We start from the raw sequence: 22,024 nt of genomic DNA, 5'->3' as shown, positions 1-22,024 counted from the left end.
ATGTACCCACTCTGATTCACTGAGACTCACTCCCCCTCCAGTGAAGGCTGCCCCACCCGCAGATCAGGAGGCTGCACGTGTCAGGGCCTTACCTGGGGTTCCCTGGCCACTGCCGCCTGCAGGCCCTCGCTTTGTTGTGGCTCTTCCCAGGAGTCATCAGGCGCTGTTGCTCACGCATAAGCACACAGGTGACAAAGTCCCCTGAAGAATTGCCCACCAGTGTGACCCGAACGACCCCTTTCCCCAACACCACACATGAGCACTCAAACTGGATGTGGAGGCTCAGCTCTAAGAGTGCCCATCTGCAAGGCTCAGCTCTAGGAGCGGGGCCTTCAGGCCTCCCGCTCTCCCCCTGCCTTCCCTGACCATATGGGGCACAGGTTCTGCACTGGCCCCAGTCCTAGATGGTGGAAGGCAAGGAGGGAGAACCCACATCACACACCTGCTGTGCACCGGGGGGTTTGCGTGTGACTTTGTTTAATGCCCTGGCACAGTCTTCTGAGGCATTACGCTCACCACCGCCACAGGGAGAAGACTGGAGCGAGAGGAAGAGAATTTGCATTTGCGAGTGCACACTGTGTTCCAGCGACAGCCAGACACTGCATTACCTCATGCAGCCCTCACGGCAGTCTCATGAGATGTAATGCTTAGTTCCGGTGGAGCTGGGGCCAGAACACACTTTCCCTGACTCAGAGTCCTCACTCTTACCTCCACCTTCTCACTACTCAAAAGTGTGGCCTGCAGACCAATAGCGTTGGTATCACCTGGGGGCTTGTCAGCGATGCGGAATCCCAGTCTGCATTTTAACCAGATCCCGGACACACATTTCCCCCACACAGTAAGGTCTGGAAAGCACTGCCCTGCATCTGGTAACTCTTACGTGAGAGAACCCTGGGAGGGGAGATGGAGGCCAGTGGGGTTAGCTGAGAAAACCTTCTGGAGGGCCAGTGGCAGAGCTGAGCCACAGAACGGGCGCGTGGTGGAGCAGAGGCAGCATTTGCTAATCAGAATGGCATCTGCGATGGCTTCACGGGCTGTGTGGCGAGGGGAAGGTGTGGCCTTGTGGCCCTTTGTCTGTGTGGAAGGGCAGGCGACTCTGCGGGGGAAGGGCGGCGTGGAGATGGGAAGCATGATTACCCACACAGGCCTCGGGCACCCACATCCAGGGACCACGGCCGCCAGGAGGGGCTGGACTGTCTCAGGAGATGTGTGCATCTGGGAATCCCCGCTGAGGGGGCTTGTGAATGTGGGGTCGAAGCGCTTAGATCTTGGCTTCCGGAGATCTCCCTGGGTGTCCAGCTTTGTACAGGGTGTGGGGATGAATCTGCCGACTGGACTCCCATGTCAGCTTCTGTGTCTGGACGGAACAAGGGGCGAGGGAGCCTGGTCGGGCCACTCTGGGCCTGCATGCATGTGGGCAGGTGTCTGTTGGTCTTGGGCAAAGGGCGAGGTGACACTGAGGGCGTGAGGGAGGAGGCGCCGAGAGAGCAGGGAAGCGTAGAAGATGCCAGCTGGCCTGGGGGCATGGATGTGGGTTTCAGCAGAGTACAGACAGGCAGTGGGGCGTGGGGCCTCCGTGGGGACTCGCTGGGCTGTGTCGGGTGCTTGCTTGCTTTTCTCCTTTGCCCCCTTCCAAGGTGTGTCCACAGCCAGCGTTTCTTTATGCTTTTCCCTCAGTCTGAGACCTAGGAACAGGAGAGGCCAGTGCTTAAATTTCATGTTTCATGGCCTCCCCAGCAAGCCAGCCCACCAAATTCCACACAGGGAGGAGGAAGAGGAGGAGGAGGAGGAGGAGGAGCCACCACTGTCCCCCAGGGGAGCAGCTCACACTCTCCCTTGACTGCACCAGGCCTTGAGGGTATGGGGCCTCCACAGGCGTGGGCTGGGGAAAGAGAGGCTCCTCATTAGTTTGGATGTGCTTGGAGTCAGGGCACTTTTTCCCCAGTGGGCAGTTCTGCAGCCTGGACAGCCATGGGGAGAAGGGCAGGGGGAGGACGGCCAGATAATTCCAGAAGAAAGGCTCCAGGAGTGGCAGCAGAACTGCTGTTATTTTCGGAGGAGTCTAATTACTTTCCCCAGGTAGTAGCTTGAAGTAGCATCTAATGTTAATGCCCACTTTGATTTGGTTTTTAAAAATTTCCCTCTTTATGTTCATTCAAATCCCAGTTGGCTGTTCTGGGTAAGCCCAGGCCCCAGTGCCCTGTCCCGAGAGAGCTGAGAGGTTGCAGGTCCTGCGTGCAGGGAGCCTGAGTGCCTTGTCTCCATGCTCTACCAGCTCCAGGCAGTCCCAGGAATACCTGTGTTGATACCTGAATAGAGTGCACAGTGGAGAGAGACAGGGAGGGTAGCTCAGATGCTTTTCTGCTTTCACAGGGAGCACCCCAGGCACAGCAGAGATTCAGGAGAATTATCTGGAAGGCCTGGAGAAGCAACTCAAGCACAAGGGATCTGAGGAGGAGCCAGGGAGCACATTTCCAGTTGAAAGGGGGAAAATGTCTCCCTGGAGAGTCGGCACAAACAGGAGGAGGGCGGAAGAGGAGCTCCAGGGCCACACGCAGCCTGGCAAGGGCGAGGCTGGCCGTGTCCAGAGGAGTGGGAAAGGCAGGTTTGCTGCAGGCCACCTGGAGAGACGGCAGTGTCAACGGGCCACACGGCCAGTGCCTCCCAGCCCCCTTACTGCTCCCCGCAGCCTGTCCTGAGTTTGGAGAAGGTGCACCGAGGCAGGAGGAGGTGACCACAGTGCTGCCACCAAGGCAGCAGGGAGCCGGGAAGGCCTAGGAGGCCACTCTCCCTCCTTGTGGTACAGGTGGGAGGTATCGGGGAGGGGCCTGGCCAGTGTCATCATGCAAGTCACATGATTAGAACAGCCACTGCCACTGACCCCATAGCCAGAATGCTCAAGACAGAAGCCAGGACCCGGAGCTCTTTGTCCCCCTTCATCACCTACATGCATCCGTTCTCAGAGCTAGTCATGCACCTGCTAAATATCTCCTAAACCCTTTGCTTGTCTCCATCCTTGGCACTGCCACCCTCCCCCCTATCACCAAAGCATCCTCCTGCCTGGTCTTGCTGCTTCCAGCCCTTCCTCCTCCATGCCAGTGCCCACCCAGCCAGAGCGACCTTCCTCATACCTTGCTTCTAACCTTTTGTTCCCCTTCAGCAGCAAGGTCAGCTTCCCTGACCTTCCTCACAGGGCCCATGCTAAACTGGCCCTGGCTCATAGTCAGGCCTCTGACCCCACAGCCCCTGCCCCTAACCACTGTGCTTGTTGAATACAACTGGATAGACTCCTCCCCTACAGGTCTGTGGTCTCTGCTGAAATGCATTCACATGCATAGAGGCAGGGAAACAGCCTCTGTTCCAGGGAAGCAGGGGTGGGGGAGCGGCTGAGACGCCAGACCTGGCCACCTTTGATAAGTTGTTTATTTTCTGAAGCAGACAGTTCTGATAAAGCCATCGTATTGATGCTCCTTGATCCAACCTAGCATGATAGGAATCTGAGCTGGCCTGTCAGAAGGACAGATTGTTTTGTGGATTTTCTTCCCTTAAAAGAAAAAAAAGAAAAATTTAAAAGCAAAGACAGCGCTGTAGAGTGCTGAGCTGTAAGGCTTTGAGGCACACAGTGTGGCCAGCTGTGTGGCAGGCTGGGGGCAGGCTGGATGTTTGGGGGTGCTGGAAACCAGGTCTGTTTTGCCCAGGTGTGCTCTGTCTGTACAAATGGCCTTTAATGCAGCTGCCCCTGTGCACAGGCCCCAGGCAGTCCTTGAAAGAGAAGAGGCTTGAAAAGTCAAGTTTGGGTCTTCTGCAGCTCGGGTACCACCGAGTCATAGTGAGTGCTGGCCTCCACAAGGCCTGACAGCACAGAGGACAGAGGTGAGTGGGGGCAGCTGCCTTAGGGGCTAGCCTTGGGGTCGGGGAGGAGGCTAGCCCAGCAAGCTTTTGAGGTACCTCTTTCCTGTGTTGGGCATGAGGTGAGTGCTCAGAGCAGTGGTGCTATCACCACAGTCGAAGGACAGTGAGGCTAGTAGCGACCTGACAGTTTTGAACCAAACTCTGGGCCAGCCCCTGGTGGAATGGAGTGGTCTCGCCGCATCAGTCCTGAACTCTACTAGGATTGTCACCAGACAGGGTTGTGGCTCACGACTGCCCACCGCGACCCACAGGATGACTGGGCTTGAGCTGTGAGGGAGCACAGGAGCTAAGCTCCTGATCCTTTCTCTCTGACTGCACCGCTGTGCTTCTGGAGTAGAACTGGGTGGACTCCCCCATCGGGATGCACTGCAGTCTCTGGTGAAATGTGCTGGCATGCTTAGACATGGGGATGGAGGCTCCATTCTAGGGAACCAGGGATGGGAGAGTGGCAGAGATGCCAGACCTGGACACCTAGGGTGAGTTGTATATTTTCTGAACCAGCTTGGAGCCAGAGCAGCAGGGCCAGGGGTGGGAACCAGGACTATGACACTGGTACCAAGTCACCATTCCCAAGAGGTGTGGAGAGGTCAGAAGGGGTGTTGAGCCAAAGGGCAAATCCAGATATTCTCTCTCCAAAGCCCACTCTCCTCTGAACTGTTCTCCAGGGACCTCACTCAGCCCCTTTTGTCCCCAGCTCGAACTTTCACATGGCAATCGTTTCTTTTCCTACTTGACCTCGTGCAAGGAGAGAATTTAGAGCACCATAGCTCCCGTGGGGGTCGCCCTTTGCCTGGGAGAAGGTTACGTCCACGTGAAGACTCGGGCCGCTCAGATGAACCACACACCCTGAAGGTTCTCGGCATTTCGAGGGTCTGGGAGTGGCTGCCTTGCTGGCCTCTCTTTCCTACCCTCAGCTTCTGCAACTGGCAGGAGCTGCTGTCTTGGGCACCATTAGAGAAGCTCCCCTCCCAAGAGCCAAGGTGTACTGTCCCCAGCATGGAGAATGGTCCTGCCATCAGAGTGGGCTCTCCAGGCTGAGGGTCTCTGTGTGATTCACTGTGCTCTTCACATCCCGGACCCTGACCCCTGATTGAATGAATCCCTGGGGATGGGTTTCCGGGGCCGATAGAGTCCTGTGATCGTGTGTAGTGGTGGGAGTTTTGCCTAGAACACCCTTGGGTGGTTAAACTCACTAAAATACAGCAAGTGAAGAACAGCAGGCTGCAAGGGCTGACCTAAGTATTTTAGGGAAAGAATTGGACCTCTGAAAAGAGTACGGTTTACTTTGCTCAAAATCTGGGTTGCATGAAATACATTACCCTGAGGCCGCCATCTCCTGGCGGGAAAGGCTGCAGGTGGTCTTGCGGTGCCCTAGCAAGGGTGGGCTTTATGTCCTAGCTGGGCGGCCTTGCCCAGGTGGCTTCCATGCTCCGTTTTCCTGGGTGATCTCGATAGGTTTTTTTCAGCAATAAGATTTTGGGTCTAGGGCCAGGGCCCTGACTCGAATCGGGCTTCCTGTCTCTAAGTGCCCATGGGGCAGGGAGCACGCTAGCTGATCCCCCCATCTTCCCATCCTCACCCACAGCCTGCTGTGTGGTTGGAACTGGCCTGATGCAATTCAGACCTCATGGCCTGTTTTCTGCTTTTCTGCTTTACCAGCCGGACCTTCCCAGAGAAGCAAACCCTCTAGGAATCCTTACTCTGATGTTATTTCTCACTCCAGCTCTGAACTTGGTGAGAGCACAGGAGATGAGCTCCTTCTTCCCATAGGCTCTGAGTTAATGGGGCAAAAGGCAGAATGTGTGACCATGAGCACATCACTTTTTTTTGAGACTGATTTTCACTCACTGTCACCCAGGCTGGAGTGCCGTGGTGCAATCTCGGCTCGCTGCAACCTCTACCTCCTGGGTTCAGACCATGCTCCTGCCTCAGCACCTTGAGGAGCTGGGACTACAGGTGCGTGCCACCGCGCCTGGATGATTCTTGTATTTTTAGTAGAGATGGAGTTTTGCCGTGTTGGCCGGGCTGGTCTCAAACTCCTGACTGCAAGTGATCTGCTCTCCTCGGCCTCCCAAAGTGCTGGGATTACCAGTGTGAGCCACTGTGCCCAGCCAGGCGCAGTAACTCTCTGGGCCTCCATTTCCTCGTCTGCAAAATGGAAATAATACGGACCGCAGGTAGTTGTGAGGAATTGATTTAATGTACATACAGCTGGGTGGTGATTGCTGTGAATGGGGAAAGGTGTTCTCCTCTCCCTCCTCCTCCTCTTTCTGGGCATGGTGCTTGTCTATAACAGGCTTGAACAAATATTTATTGCCTGCCTGGATGTAGGGATGATCCTGCCTTCTGAGGAGGAGGAGAAGGACCTCTGGTGTGGGGAAAGCCTGAGGAGAGGCCCCAGGGATCATCTCAGCAGGGAGGGTGTTGACCAAAGGAAAAAATCAAGCTTTTAAAGAATTAAAGTTTGTTTTATTCAGAAGTTTCCTGAGGACTCCAGCCTGGGAGAAGAAGTCTTTCGAGAGGTTCTGTCAGGCTGCCCCGAGACTTTCAGCTCACAGTTTACACACAGGTAGACAGGCTCAGTACACGCAGGGGGCCATCAAGGCTTACGTGCAAGAGTGCATCTGGTTAGAGACTCCAGACGCGACATCACTAACCCCTTCAGACGCGATCTTATGCGTAGGAAAAGGCAAGGACTAGGCTCACGGATCTTTTAAGGAATATAGTGACTCAGGAAGAGACGCTGGGGGCCGGGCGCTGTATCCTGTTTTGTCTTCACTTAACCCTCCGGAGGGCTGAACGTTGTCACGGTCAGGGCTTTGTGGAATTCGGCTGGCAAGCAGAAACGTGCAGGCATGGCTTAAGTTTGCAACTTTATCTCACGGGGCGAGCAGGGCTTCCTGGCTGAGGCCACATCTGTGCCACCTGTGACCTGGCACCTCACTGTTGCTCTTGGCAGGGGGGGGGTGCCCTATGGCTGAGGGCAGGTTTGGGGGAGGTCCTTTTTTTTTTTTTGAGACGGAGTTTCACTCTGTTACCCAGTGATCTCGGCTCACTGCAACCTCCACCCCCGCCGGGGTTCAAGCGATTGTCATGCCTCAGCCTCCCGAGTAGCTGGGATTACAGGCACGCACCACCACACCCGGCTGATTTTTGTGGAGTTGAGATGGGGTTTCGCCACGCTGGCCAGGATGGCTTCAAACTCCTGACCTCGGGTGATCCACCCGCCTCAGCCTCCCAAAGTGCTGGGATTACAGGCGTGAGCCACCGTGCCCAGCCCAGATATCCCTCTTCAGGGTTCCTCACTTTTTCTTCCTGCTGGACTCCCACGAGGTTCCATGTGTTTATGCCGAAATGCCTGAGGGAAGGAAGTCCCAGGGACACAGGGAACTTTTCTGGCCCTGCCTATTCCTCCTTCCTGCTCCTGCGCAGCTGCTCAGACAGTAGCGCCAGAGGGAGAGAGAAGTGGGGCAGGTGTCAGCAGCCCTCCAGGAAGACCACCAGGGAGGAGGGCCGACGGGGAGGCAAACACCTGAGACTCATCACCCCTATTTCCTGAAAACGGAATCTGCAGACACCCAAATAGGACAAACCTAAGGACTCTGCAAAAACAAATAAGTAGAGTGGTTGCCTTACGTGCCCGCCACCCTTGACACACAGCACACTGCTGAGGTCCCATGATTGGAAACCACCCAGATGCCCCACACTGGATCCACCCTGAGGCTTTGTCAATACATAGAAGTGAGTTTTTGAAACAAAAGCAAGTAACAACAGCAGCAAATCCATGTTGTATTCACGCACTTGTGACGCAGTTAAAGAGAGATCAATCGTTGGAGTTCAGTGATTGCCCCCCGGAAGCTTCTAGTCCTGGCCTAGAACTGTAGGCTTTCAGGACTGACAGTAATCCTCCGGCTAATTCATCCATTTAATAGATATAGGAACCAAGCGCCCGGGAGGGGAGGTGATTTGCCCAGGGCCACCCTGCTGGTGGGTGCAGAGCCAGGTAGACCAGGTGCAGGGCCCACTGGCCGCTGCAGACGACAGGGGAAGCTGGTGTGTTTGGCATTGAGAATCTGCACTGCTGCTCGCCGAACTTGACATTGTGGCTTTGCTTATCTCATCTGAATGTATTGAGCATTTTACTTGCATTATCTCATAACATTTTCTCGGCAGCCCTATTTATATTTGGAAGCCTGCAGCACAGAGAGTTTGAGTGCCTTCTCCAGGGTGGATGCAGAGAACCAGGATTTAAGCCCCAGACTGGGACTGTCTGCCCCCAGAACCTATATTCTTAACCCATACGTGCACTGGTACATTTTTCTTCAAGGCAGTGGAAATCTGATATATTGCCGCCTCCCGGCCTTCCCTCCACCCCAGCCCGATGGAAGGTGGCAGTGCTGGGCCTCCCTCTTGGCACCTGTAAGCATTATTGTGCTGCTTCCAGGAAGCCTGTCCCCGGGCCCTGCTCAGCACTGTGACAGAGGGAGAAGACGGGACAAGTATTAGCATAGAACCTGTGTATACTTTGCCAATTGCTATGCCACCTATTGTATGGCTATTTTCAGGATAAAATAACTGAGTGGCTTTCATCTCTTTATAAAAATCATAAAAACGCTTTTTTTTTTTAAGTGTGATCCTTGGACCGGCAGCGTTAGCGATCCCTGGGAGCTTGTCAGAAATGCAGCTCCCAGGTGAGCCCAGGCACAGTGACATCTGAGAAGGGCTGCCCACCCCAGCATGACAGGCTCCTGCAGGCAGGGCCTGGCCCATCACACTGTCGCTGTGCCAATTACTATGTTTGCCTTGGCCAAGATCCATGCCACAGATGTGTAGGACGGCGAGCAGGGACAGCCAAAGGTGGGGGTCCCCTTAGATGGAAGGGGAGGGCGCTCCACTGTTTCTGATCTTGAGAAGTAACAGTTTGCAGCCGGGGGTCATACTACCCAGCACCTTCGTGCCTGGGTGAGCCACGTCCACGGAGTCTCCGCCACCTCTGGCTCCTGGGTTGGAACACCCCCTTCCATGAGGGTGAAGGGCACTGGTGCGGATTGATGGAGTTCTAACTGGGGACACAAGGTTAAATTCCACACATACCCTCCCTACCGCCTTTCCCACACATGCCTGCACTCTGCTCGCTGTCCCGGAAAATACCCCGCCATGTGTCCTGGCACTCTTTCCTGTGACCTCCAGCACCATGAGGCTGTCGGGGACAGTGAGCCAATTCTGAAGGTGACCCTCTGTGGTTTTGTCTTCACTCTGACAAACCGTCCCCCATACACCCCACCCGCGCTCCTTAAATTCAGGGAAAGAGGAGGGTTGTGGAGCTGAGCTGGGCCGGGTGCATGTGGGTCCTCACCAGCTTTGGCTGCTGGCTCTGTGGTTTCCTGGTTGGGTCCTGGGGCTCCCACCAAAATTGAACTGCTCCCTGTGACAAGTAGTGGGGCTTGAACAGCTGCTCCCCCTACAAGCCCCAGTACTGGAGGCTGGGTGCCTTCCAGGGCCAGCGCTAGGAGGGCGTTGTCCAGAGGGCTGTGGGCATCCCCGGGTCAGGTCACCATCTGGGCCCCTTCATGCCTAGTCTTTGTCACACTGAGTACCTCGTCACAGATGTGGATTCCTGGGCTTGGGGAGCCAACTTTTCTGCCTCACCTTCTCTGTCTTCACTTCCCTCTAGTGAACTGGGCCCAAGGCATGTTCTCCTCCCGCCACTGCCTTCATCCAACATTCTCCTCCTCAGTTCCTGCCATCTAGCTTTAAAATCTCTTACGCCTTCATTTATCCATCCATTTGAAACTAACAGTTCTGAGGGCCCTTCTGTGAATCAAATGCCCACGCTAGGCCCTCAAGACATAAAGATGAGCGGGACACATCCCCTTATCAGTCCCAGAGTCACCTGACTCTGCCCACACCCTCACCCTTTATTTGCCTGTTATTCATTCCCGATTGTATTATGCAGAGCCCCTTGTAAACAAATTCTCAAACCCTTCTCGCACCCAGCCCCTCCTCCTCCATAGATGACTTCATGTCTTCCTTTCCTGACCTCTCAGAACTGCTGCTGCCCTCACTTCTGTCCCTGTCTGTTCCCAGCTGCATCCCGGGGTTCTCTCTTCCCAGACAGCTCTTCTGCCTGGCAGTTCTCCCCTTCCTGACCTTGGGCAGGCGTTTTAGAGCTCTCTGCCTCAGCTTCCTCATCTAGAACGTGGAAATCATAGTACTTACCTTGTTTGCTTATTACAAACGTTATACTGAATACATTTAAGAACTTACAACAGGGCGTGGCACATAGTAAGTTCTCACTAAATATCAGCCATTATTGTGATTCTCATTCCCCAAAGAAGCCACCCTGCCGTCTCCCCTGTATCTCTTCTCTTCAGTCTGTCTGTCTCTCACGTATGCGTTCCTTTCCCTTCGCATACAGAATACTCAGCTCTCCCTCTTTGTAAAATATCCTCCCCTCTGTCCCCTCTCCGCCTCTAGGTGCCATCTGGCTCCCTGGCATCTGTTCTCTACTGTTCACACACTCCCCAGGGCCAAGGGTCCGGCTTCCCGGTCTCCATCCCTCTCCTCCTCCAAGGTCACTGTCACCTCTTGTGGCACTTCCAAGTTCTTGTCCTCTACAGCTTTCCACGCTGCTGTATTCTCATGTGCAGTGAGGCAATGGGGGCAGCTGACACTGGGTAAGGGGCCAGGAGATGCAAGTTGAGGCTGCCAATCTGGGGGCAGGGGTCAGAGCTTCCCAAGGGTCTGATGAGCAGGTTCTGTGCAGGGTAGGTCAGGACGTTGCCGCCAGAGAGGGATCTCAGTTCCCATCACTGGAGCAGAGTGCCTCTGGCGGCAAGGTTCATGGAGAGCCGAGTGGGTAGCTTAGGTGGGGTTTGAGGACACTGTGGTCAAGGTGAGGGGAAGGGTCATCAGCATTTGGGATTCTCGAGGGTGTCCCTAGGGATGGAGCAGAGAGGAAGGGGATCCCAGGTGGCGAGCAAGGAGGCACCAGCCAGATGGCGCAGGGCTGCTATGGGAGTTGGGGAGGACAGCTCTGGAAGTGTGGGGGGCCGTGTGCAGCCCTGGGGACCGGGGAGAGTGGCAGCAGAATGCGTCTCTACTTTGTGGAGGGGCACTGAGGTACTGAGTGTCATTCTGTCCAGATCCAAGTGTTTGAGTGAGAGGCAGAGGATGGGCTGTTGATATCAGGAGGAGCCTTGGAGGGCATCACTGGGGGGAAGGCGCGGCTTGGATGGGGATGAGGAAGAGGGGGAGGTAGGCTGGAGGGAACTTGGTGGGACACATCTTGGGCCCAGAGGCCTAGGGCACAAGAGGCTGGAGGAGGCACAGTGGGCCTGCAGAACTACTTGCTGGAAGGCCCGTGCAGCTCAGTGGCTCTGCAGGAGCTCCCATGGCAAAGGCCCCCATGGCCTGAGTCGCTACCAGCCTCCCGGCTGTCAGCGTGGGAACAGGTGGCCGGGGTCCTCCTATGCCCTGCATCTTCCTGGCTCCTGTTCTTCCACCCCCTAAATGTCAGAACTCTCCAGAATTCTGTACCACCTGCTTGGTGCTCTCTGCTTACGGCCGGTACCTCCAGCCACCTGCTGGGCACCTGTTCGGGATTCAACATGGAATTCCCTTTTCCTCCTCCCCACACCCACTCCTCCCAGCTCTGCCATGGCTGTTCTTGGCTCCACCCTCCGAGTAGGGCTCCAGGCTTAAAGCCCCTCCAGTGCCTCTTCCCCCTCATCTCTGTCCCTTGCCCCTCCCAGGGCGGAGGCTCCTGGGCTGTAGGTGATTGAGTGAGTTCCCCAGTCCCCGCCCATCTGTTTTTACAGCTCCAGGGCTGCAGGTGTTGGGGGAAGGCCACATGACTGAGACGCCCAGGCAGGCTGGGCACGGGGAGCGGAGGGCCAGGAGAAGCCTTTGAGAAGGGCATGGCACATCCTGAGGGTACGGGGCAGCAACCTCAGGGTCCTGGTGGTGCTGTGCCATGTGGAGGCCTCAGGCCCACCAGCTGCCCTTCTGCAGGGCTCTGGAGAAACGGAGGCCTGCAGGTGGCTGAAGGGCTGCCCTGCACCAGGTTAGAGGCCCTGCCATCAGGGCTGTTCACCCCCTACGATGTTCAGCCTCAGGCCAAGCTTTACAGGGCCCCACAGAGATGGGCTGGTCATAGCTGGTACAGCTTTGGGAACGAGACCAACACTGTGGCTCACCTTTATCATTCCAGACTCCAGGAGGCTGGCTGGGTGGACGAGGGCTGATCGCTGAGAAGCCGTCACACCCTAAGTCCGGGCAGGGAGGAGCATTTGCAGCATCAGCCCTGGTCAGGGCTGCTCCTCAGGGCACACTGCTGGGCACGGTCAGTGCGCTGATCTGCGCAGAGTCCCGTCCCAGCTCCGTGAGGGGCGCTTCCTCGTCCCGTTCATGTTATTGCAGCGCTCCCTCTTCACCTTGTGACTGGCCCCGTCAGCAAATTCACGTGGAGGATCTTCTCTTCCCCTTAGCCCAGTTTCTGGAGGGCAGGGAGGTTCTACTTGCTTCCCCACCTGTGGGGTCCAGTAGGTGCTCCTCTCAACATGTGGGTGACCACTGATTGCTTTCTTCTCTCAGCTCAGTGTGTTCTCGGGTGTCCCTGCATGTCTCAGTAAGAGCAGATTTTGCAAGGGGGAGCTTTTGGACATCTTTCTGCTGGGGTCCCCGTGCCGCCCCCCGCATCATCTCTCATCCCTCTGCTTTGCCCTTCCCCAGCCACTGACACCTGCCTCTTCCTGGACAGAGGCTGCCCCGCCCACTGTGGGTCATTCTGTCTCCACCCACTGAGAGCAGCAGAGGCTGGGGGTTTGCTGAGGGCAGTTCAGGGCCCCACGGGTGTCCTCTGAGTCCCTGGATGGTGAGAACAAGGTACCAGTGAGCTGTGGTGTTTCTCTCCATCTTCATTGCTGGAGAGTGCTGTGGGTTGAAGTGTGTCCCCCAGAATTCCTCTGCAGAAGTCCTAGCCCCCAGTACTTCTGAGTGTCACCTTTTGTGGGAATGGGGTTGTTGCAGATGTAAAGAGTTGAGATGAGGTTCTGCTGGAGTAGGGGAGGCCCCAATCCTTATGGCTGGCGTCTTGATAGAAAGGGGCAATGTGGACATAGAGGCACGTGCACGCAGGGAGAACGCCATGTGAATATGAAGGCAGAGAGCAGGGTGATGCCTCTCCCAGGATCCCAGACCACCAGCAAGCCACCAGGAGCGAGGGGAGCGCCTGGAACAGACCCTCCCTCCCAGCCCAGACAGAGCCAGCTGCCAGACCCCCAGGGTCTCTGTGGGTCTTGGTACCCCAGCAGTCCTCTCCTCTCCTGCCAGGCAGCCTGGTTTCACCACTGAGGACCGACCCCAGTGCCTGCTCAGACTGTGAAGCAGCAGCCCTGCCTCGCCCCCCGCTTGCCCTTTCCAAGTTCTGGGGATGTTGTGGTTTGGAAACTCAGTTGCTGGCCTTCAAAGAGGGCTGGGGTTTGAAAACAAGCACGTGTGTCTTAGGAGGTCCCACAGACAAGGGCAAGCACATGCCTGCCACCTGCTTAATGTCCCTCCTATTGCCCCAGGCAAGCCCTGCCAGCCATTCGGGCACCCAGCTCTCCTCCAAGTGCTAGTGTGGTGAGCTTGGAGGAGGTGGGCCCTGCCGGAGGGGAAAGCACAGCCTCTGTGCCTCCTGGCAGGCTGGCTTTGTCTGAGCGGTGCTGCCTCGCCTCACCACAGGGCTTGTTTTGGGCAGGTGGGAGGCAGCAGTTCCCTTTTCTGGGCAGAGGCATTTGTGGAAAAGCATAAATGATTTGCCTGGAAATGTGGAGTTGCCCTTTCAGCAGCGTGACCCTGGGCAGGCCAGTTTTTGAGCCTCAGCTTCCTCATCTGCACAATGGGTACATGAACCAGGAGCCCCTCAGTCTTCAGGCTCTGGTAGACCGTGGCTCTATGAGGAGCCTCAGTCCTACTGCGAATGGCCTGTGTGACGTTGGGAACACTTCTTTTTTTTTGAGATGGAGTTTCGCTCTTGTTGCCCAGGCTGGAGTGCAGTGGCACAATCTTAACTCACTGCAACCTCTGCCTCCCGGGTTCAAACGATTCTCCTGCCTCAGCCTCCCGAGTAGCTGGGATTACAGGCGTGCGCCACCATGCCTGGCTAATTTTTGTATTTTTAGTAGGGACGGGGTTTTGTCATGTTGGCCAGGCTGGTCTCGAACTCCTGACCTCAGGTGATCTGCCCATCTCGGCCTCCCAGAGTGCTGGGATTACAGGCGTGAGCCACTGCACCCGGCCTGGGAACACTTCTTACCTTCTCTGTCCAGTAGAGCTGGAGACCTCAGCCTGCTTTAGGCCTTGTTATCAGAAGATCCTAATAAGGGTCAGTTGTGAGCTGGCAGTAAGGACTGCTCTAGGGACACGGGTACTTAGAGCTCTGTGGTGGCCTTGCAACTCCAGGATGTCCATGTCTTCTCCAGTTTGATACCACGGGGCAGTGGTTCCCCTAAAGGACCGCAGAGCTCGAGCCTGCCCCACAGAACTTCAGCCTCAGCTCCAGGTATGCCCAAGATGCAGGGTCATTGGTCTGAAATTAGCCGGCATCACCCAGCCAGGGCACAGGGTGTCCGGAGAGCCTCTGGGCCTGTGCGGACTTGACTTGAAATGTCCCTGGATCACCCCAGAGGACCTGGCTGGCGTGGATGAAGTGCTGGGCAGCTGCTGAGCGTTGCTTTTCCCTCCCGGCCTCTCATCTTGGATGACTGGAAAACAAGGTCCCTTCCACGTCAAACAAGAGCCCGTTGGGCCTGGCGCACATGCTTGGGTATAAGGGAAATCACGCTTCCCGGTTCCGGGCCTTGCTAACTGCACAGCCTCCAGGCCAGGTGCTTCCTCCGGGAGGAGGCCCGGATGCTGGCCCTTCAGTGACTGATCTCAAGGCTAAAGGACGCCCTAGAGGTACGCCTTGCGAGGCCGCGTGCTGAATCTCAGACCTCAAATGGAGCCTTCTTTTTCTGACAGCCTACAGCCTGAACTTAGCCTGAGTCAGCACAGGCCTCTAGAACCTTCCTGCAGAGTCTTGTGCAGACAGCCGGGGCTCAGCATTTTCCCATCCTCACTTCCTCCCTCTTGGAGGTGGTGAACTCGACCTGAGGAGCCGAGAAATGCACAGGAGAAAAAAAAATCACAAAGAGTCGGAGGCAAAGGGCCTGTGGTTTGGAGTGGTGGGAGGAGGCGGCGGGAGGGCTGATGGCCACGTGTGCCCTTTACTGGGGAGGACGAGGCTTCGATTCTCCAGCCCAGCTCTCTCGAGAGCCCTCAGCAGAGTGGCCTTGGTTGTGATCATCAGGGAAAGACTTGAAGCGAGGAAGTAAATGTGCTTTTCCAAATGACTTCAGATGCCCTTTTCCATAAAGATGGGTTTTCTTCATGAAAACTAGTTGACTAGCTTTTAATAGTCTTTTTTATGATTATTAAGTTATATTCAATGTTAAAAATTTAGAAAATACATTTATGACTGGAAGAATGTTCTTAAAGGTTCTCAATTTTTGCCTCCTTGACTTCTGAAAAGACCCAATATTTACCAGAGACTGTCTGCATGGGGGCTTGTTTTCCAGTTGAAATTACTTCTAAAGGGGCAAAAAAGGCTTATCCCCTCTGCTGTGGGTCTCCAGGTGACCACGGAAGTCAAGAACAAGACTCTCCACAGGCTGGACAGTTAGACAATTAGACCAATCCAGATAGTTAGAGCAAAGTGGCTGGGTTGTGGGCATGGGGGGTTAGTCAGAGAAACTTCTGGATGCTCCAGGACTCAGAACCAAATACCTGCATTTATACAAAGGTTTCCTGCAGCCTCTGCACGTGCCACGGGTGGTGCCCCTGAATATACGTTGTCAGCTCCAGGCTCCTGTGAAGAAGGGCAGGGGTCTGGGACACTCACTGCCCTGCCTCGTAGAGGCCTCAGGTCTGAGCCCCAAGTTCCTAACATGCCAGCGGTGCCTGCGTCACCCGATCGCCGTGTCCCCGTGCCTTGGCCTCGGCCTGTGCTACCCAAATTCAGAAATAAGATTGAAATCCAAGTGCACCTCCTTGGAACCCTAGCCCGTGGAATCCGAGGCAGTCAGATCAAAGGGACCTTGGAGATCAGAAGCCCTGCCTGCAACAAACTGAGGACCTCTGTTCCCTTTCTGCAAAAATGCAGGCAGTAATGTCCCTGGGCTGCCAGGGAGAGGGAGCCGAGGTGAAGTGTGAGAGGGCTTCGTGACCCACGCTGTGCTGTCGCGTTGGGGGATTGGCGGTACTGCCTGTTTAGGCCATTTTGCCATGGGATAGAACTTCCTCGCACAAGCTCCAGTACTGTCCACACCCTGTATCATTCCTTCTACCCCGAGGCTGATGCGATTCCTCTAGGAGAACCAGCGGACACAGAGGCCAGAGAAACCCGCCATTCCCCTAGGTGACTGCTCTGTCTTTCTGGGTTCATTTGGGGATAGTAGGGATGCCTTGAAAAGGGCCCTCTGAACATCGCTTTGGGTGGGGACAGTCAGGGTTCCTTTTCAGGCTGTGTTTCTGCTCCAGCACACACACGGGGCAGCTTGCACACCCAATTTCCTGTCCCTCCTTTCCTTCGCAGGCTGATGCCCAGACCAGTCCTTTCTGGCTGTCATCAGATACCTCTTCATCCTGATTGAGGGTGGTGCTGAGCACTGTCCCCAAAGAGCCACTTGTGCCGTGGCCTTCTCCTGGAGGCATATTCTGTCCTCTTCTCTCTGCCTCCAGCCCCCATCTCCTGAGTCCAGCAAGCTCAGTGCCAGCTCACTGTTTGCTCCTCCTTGCTGCAGACACAGAAGATTTGGGAGCCTTCCCGCTGAGGTTGGTAAGGATACGGATACCTGGGGCTGTGGGCGGCCTCTTTGCTCCCCACTTGCTAGGGAGTAGAAGCCGTTTAAAATGACATCTGAGCAGCCTCTCCGGGTTCCTGCTCCTCACTCAACCCCACAGTAGATCTGGCGGGGAGGTTGAGGGCTCAGTGAAGCTGCAGGTGCAGCAGCGGCAGCATCGTGTCCTCAGTGTCCTGCCCCCTGCTTCCACCCGGTGTCGACAGCTGCACGGTCCACCCCACACCTGCCTTTCCGTCGTTCCTCATCAGCCCTGTGATATTTCCTGTGGTCCTGCTGTGCTGGTGCCCTGTGAGGTGCTGTGGACACAAGAGACTGCACGGGCCACACCCCCAGCTGGGTGAGTCCTCTCCCTCCTGGCTTCTCTGGGGAGCAAGAGAGGAGACGGGAACAGTAAAGACGGATGCATGGGCTCCATGGAGCATGAGGTGGTCCAGGACCTCGGCGGGCACAGGTCCTGCCTCCCTGCCCTCCCTCCCTTTGGGTCTCTGCTCCACCTTGGTAAACGCTTCTGTTCCCACCCCTTGAAAGGTAAATCAAGCTCCTTGGTGGTAAAGCACCTGCTGCCCCTAGTCAGAGGGTCCCTCCTCTATGATGTCGTGGTGCCCTGGTCTGCCTGGTAGAATTTTAGCTGCTTTATAACCTGGTCCTGAAATGAACCACTGGGAAGAAATAGGGTAAAGTGAACACACAGCTGCCACACTACATCCCAACCCTGTGTGACCCCATCATCGCAGACTTTTCTGGCAAGATGACAGCATCTCAGTTTGCTTGAGAAGCTTATTTTTGCCAAGGCTGTTATCACCAGGCAGGCACCAGAGCTCGGTTCCACTCACAGGCCAGTCACAGCAGAACACAAGCAGTGAACCTGTGGATTCCCTTGTAAGAACGTCCAGAGGGAATGCTTCCCCCTCGCCAGGATCAAAGTCTCGGCACTCTCTGTGACGTGAGACCTTGAAGAAGGTTCCTCTGTTCCCAGAAGCGGAGCAATGTGCTGGTGCTGAGAAGTGGCCCCTCAGGGCCGCCTGGGCAGGGTCTCTGGTTTTATTCCCCCGTGCCTTCTGCTTCATCACGCAGATCCTATCCTTGGATTGGGTGGGGAAGTCTCTGTGGGGACCAGTGAGGCAGCATCTCCAGGCTGGGAGGCAGAGTTGGTTCTGCCATGATGCATTCCCCGCCGTGAGGACCCACTCCCACACCTGTCCCTGCCACAGTGGGCCTCCTGATGTTCCTCCTTCCTCCAGGTCACAGGCACGATTGCTGTGACCCCTTCTGTGTGGGTGTGGGCTTGGACGCCTCTCCCCTCCGCCTGCACGCCCCTTGCAGCACACACAAGGCTTAGCTATTAAAGAGGCTGGAGGACAGTGCAGCGCTTTGACCCTGGCACTCACAGGGAGGTGTCTAGGTCTTTCTTCTCCCCTCCAGATGGAAGCATTTGTGTAGAGGACCTAGAAGAGGCTAACACTTCCTGAACTGTGAACCTAGATTGGTTTCTAAATCTGCTGAGAGAAAAATTGAACTTGAAGTGACATTCCTTCTAAAGTAGACATCATCCTACATGGCTCTTCTACAGCTGTCTTTCACCCTCACCCATGGTGTGGCCTGGGCTGTCGCAGGCCTCCAGCCCCTGCCCAGCCTTCTGAAGTGGCAGGCTTGGGGCTCAATGAATGAGCCTTGTTCTCAAGCAGAAAACAGTTCTGTTCCAGTCTGGGTTCAGCCTCCTGCGTCTTGACTAGATCTCTGTTCAGGATTGTGTCCCCTGCTTCTCTCTCCCTTCTCGCTTTCAAGATCACAGATGGAGACAAGGGGGTGGAAAGTTCTGCCTAGATTGCTGCTATCTTAAGAATGTGGCCTTTGGAGCCAGATTGTCTGGGTTCAGTCCCTGCGTCTGCTGCTTACGAGGTGTGTGACTTTGGGCAAACACCTTGATCTCTCTGTGCGTCCGTTTTCTTGGCTGTGAAACGATGTATCATCTCAGAGCACCCATCTCCTGGGGTTGTGTGGGGAGTAAGCAAGCCGATCTAGTATGGCGCCTGGTACATCCTCAGTCAATATCAATGTTGGCTGTGGTGAGGACGTAGCAGAGGATGGTAGAAAGAATCTGAGGCTTGGGGTCCACAGCCCTGGGTTCAGGTCCCAGCTCTGTCACTTGCTGGCGTAGTGACGCGGATTCTGCACCCCAGAATGTCGTCGCAGTGTTTGCATGCGGGCTGGCTGTGAAGACCCAGGGCAGCAGGCCGGCAGGCTGGTTCCCCTGCACACCGGACTAACTCTGTCCTCTCTCTCCACAGGCACACGTTCTGGCAGTTCCGCCATGAGAACCCCCAGACCAGGGTTGGGGGCCCACCCCCTGAGGGGCTGCCGGGATTCAACAGCGGGGTGATGTTGCTGAGCCTGGAGGCCATGCGCCAGTCCCCACTCTACAGCCGCCTGCTGGAGCCGGCGCAGGTGCAGCAGCTGGCTGACAAGTACCACTTCCGCGGCCACCTCGGGGACCAGGACTTCTTCACCATGATCGGCATGGAGCACCCCAAACTCTTCCACGTGCTGGACTGTACCTGGAACCGGCAGCTGTGCACCTGGTGGAGGGACCATGGCTACAGTGACGTCTTCGAGGCCTATTTCCGGTGTGAGGGCCACGTCAAGATCTACCACGGGAACTGCAACACTCCCATCCCGGAGGACTAGGTGCACCCCCTGCCTTGCCCCCGGGGCCTCCAGATCTGGGGGAAGGACAGGGCTCCTTGGGACAGAGCCAGGGGCAGTGTCTGACCCGCTAGAGAGACACCACAGGAACGTCCTGTGATTAAGGTGCTGAGACCTCCTGCCGGGCAGGTCACTGTGCTGAGGCCACCCGCCGAGGACTGGCCTGTGCACTGCTGGTGCTTGGGACCTTATTCCTCCAGGGAGCAGGCGACATGAAGGACATGCATGGGCATCTTCCAGCGGGCTGGGAAGCAAGCACTTGAAGAGAAGGAAGGGGAGAAAGGGTCCCCCTTGCTGTCTGCCTCTGAGGAATGGAAATCCTTTAGATCCGGCCTTTTTTGGACCAATATAAATTTAATTTAAATTGACAGGCTTCCATTTTTCAAGAAAGTACAAACAGAACTGCTTTAGCACCCATTGAGCCCCAAATGGGTAAGGTAAGCCAAGGTTTTAATGACCAGCCCAGTATCTAAGTTTCCAAACGAACGCCAGCCCATCGCATACTCACCCTGGGAGGCTGTGCACACATTCTCCTGACGCTCGCATCATTTGGTGTAGGTTTCAGGATCACCTCTTTGAGGAAGGACTTCAGGACCAACTGGGGCCTGCATAAGAAAACTTATCTCATTATTAGAGCACTCACGGCTTGTATCTCCCAGCTACATCCCAGAACCCCATTGTCCTTTATTCAACCAAACCAGCTCCAGGTGACCACACTCTACTCAGAAAGCAAATTCCTCATCAAAGAACAGAGATTGGCCACCACAAGGACATGCAGGAGAACTGTCTGGATCAGAAGGACTCATTCCAAAAGGAGCCCAGGCCGGGCACAGTGGTCAAGCCTGTAATCCCAACACTTTGGGAGACCGAGGTGGGAGGATCAGTTGAGGCTCGGAGGTCGAGATCAGCCTGGGAAACACAGTGAGGCCCCCATCGCTACAAAACATTTTAAAAATTAGCCAGGTGGCTTGTGCTTGTTGTCCCAGCTACTTGGGAGGCTGAAGTGGGAGGGTGGCTTGAGTCCAGGAGTTCACTGCACTGAGCTGTGATCACACCACTGCACTCCAGTCTGGACAACAGAGTGAGACGTCCATCTCCAAAACAAAAAAAAACAAAAAACAAAACCAAAAAGGAACCCAGCAATTCCCAAGTGTGACCATGTGGGCTTAGAAGAGATGTGACTTGTGGGCTAGTAAGCATTCTAGTTTCTTTAAAAAAATCCCCTTATCATACCACATTAGACCGTAGACCTTAGCAGAAATTAAAGCGTCATTTCTTTTGATGGGGCCTCCTATACGTAGGCTGCAGACATGAAAGCCCCAGGGGTGCATTTGTATCATCTAGCTGAGGTCCTTGGAGAAATGCTGTGGAATTTTCATCTTGCTTTGTTTCAATTTCATTTATGTTTTTCTATCTTTTTCCCATAAGTGAGGATAGCTAATAAATAATCTTTGAGAACATGGTGATTCATGTTTGTTCTCTGATCACAGTTTTCAGCTGCATGAAAGCTCTGAATCAAGTGTGTAATCAGTGCCATTGAACTCCCCACCTCCTGTGATGAAGGTGAGTGCTTACAGGGGATCCTAAGGATCAAGGAGAGGGCACATCTGAGAGGGCATCAGAGAGGGTAGTATTGGCATGTTTGGTTCAAAGCAAGGAATCATTGCATTCTAGGTACTGGCAGGTCCACCTGCACCGGGGAGCAAAAGCATCCCCATTTCCTCTCATCCCTCTTACCCCAGACTGCCCAGTTACATCCTGCCCTGAAGAGGTGGAGCAGATTTCTCTCCCAGCCCTCTGCTGTGACAGAATTGGTCTGTTCTCTCACCTACTTGGTTTCCTATTTATAGGTAACAATTATTGAATGCCTGCTGTGCACCAGCCATTGTATTGGGGGATTTATTATGCTATTGGTAATATTTATGAAAACTTCGTGAAGGTCAGTATGTCTAAAATCGATTGTAAGAAAATGTGAGCGATATGGACAGAGTCATATACTATATGTTTATCACATTTTTTATAGTAGAAGAAAATTGGAAGCAACTTAAAATGTGGAAGAGGGGCCAGGCGTGGTGGCTCACACATGTAATCCCAGCACTTTCGGAGGCTGAGGCCGGCAGATCTCTTGAGCCCAGGAGTTCAAGACCAGCCTGGGCAACATGGCAAGACCCAGTCTCTACAAATATACAAAAATTAGCTGGACATGGTGGTGCACGCCCAGCTATTCAGGAGGCTGAGCTGGGAGGATCACTTGAACCCAGGAGGCAGAGGCTGCAGTGAGCTGAGATCACACCACTACACTCCAGCCTGGGCGACCGGGCAAGACTCTGTGTTTAAAAAAAAAAAAAAAAAAAAAAAAAGTGGAATGGGGAAGTAGATGAATAATGTGTGCTTCATCCATACAACAGAATACTTTAGGCATTATTTGAAGAATATGTAATGCCTCAGGGAATGCTTATAATGTGCTATTAAATAAAGAATGCAAAATGTAAGATCATATGTTTAATATGATCCTATTTTTA

At 54.8% G+C, this 22,024-nt stretch overlaps 1 protein-coding gene across 1 annotated transcript in view; it reads left to right on the top strand.

The window, feature by feature from the left end:
- XXYLT1 (xyloside xylosyltransferase 1) overlaps positions 1–21,800 on the top strand; it is a 194,451-nt gene extending 172,651 nt beyond the window's left edge. Inside the window, exon 4 of the mRNA XM_030823004.1 lies at positions 19,088–21,800. Coding sequence (XP_030678864.1) covers positions 19,088–19,484 — 397 coding nt within the window. The 3' untranslated portion in view covers positions 19,485–21,800. The remainder of the gene's footprint in view (positions 1–19,087) is intronic.
- Positions 21,801–22,024: the final 224 nt, after the last annotated feature.

Source organism: Nomascus leucogenys, chromosome 11 (genome assembly GCF_006542625.1).
Source record: "Nomascus leucogenys isolate Asia chromosome 11, Asia_NLE_v1, whole genome shotgun sequence".
NCBI classification, from domain to species: domain Eukaryota; kingdom Metazoa; phylum Chordata; class Mammalia; order Primates; family Hylobatidae; genus Nomascus; species Nomascus leucogenys.
The sequence above is the reverse complement of the archived record's forward strand: the minus strand, read 5'-3'. Positions and strand labels throughout refer to the sequence as shown.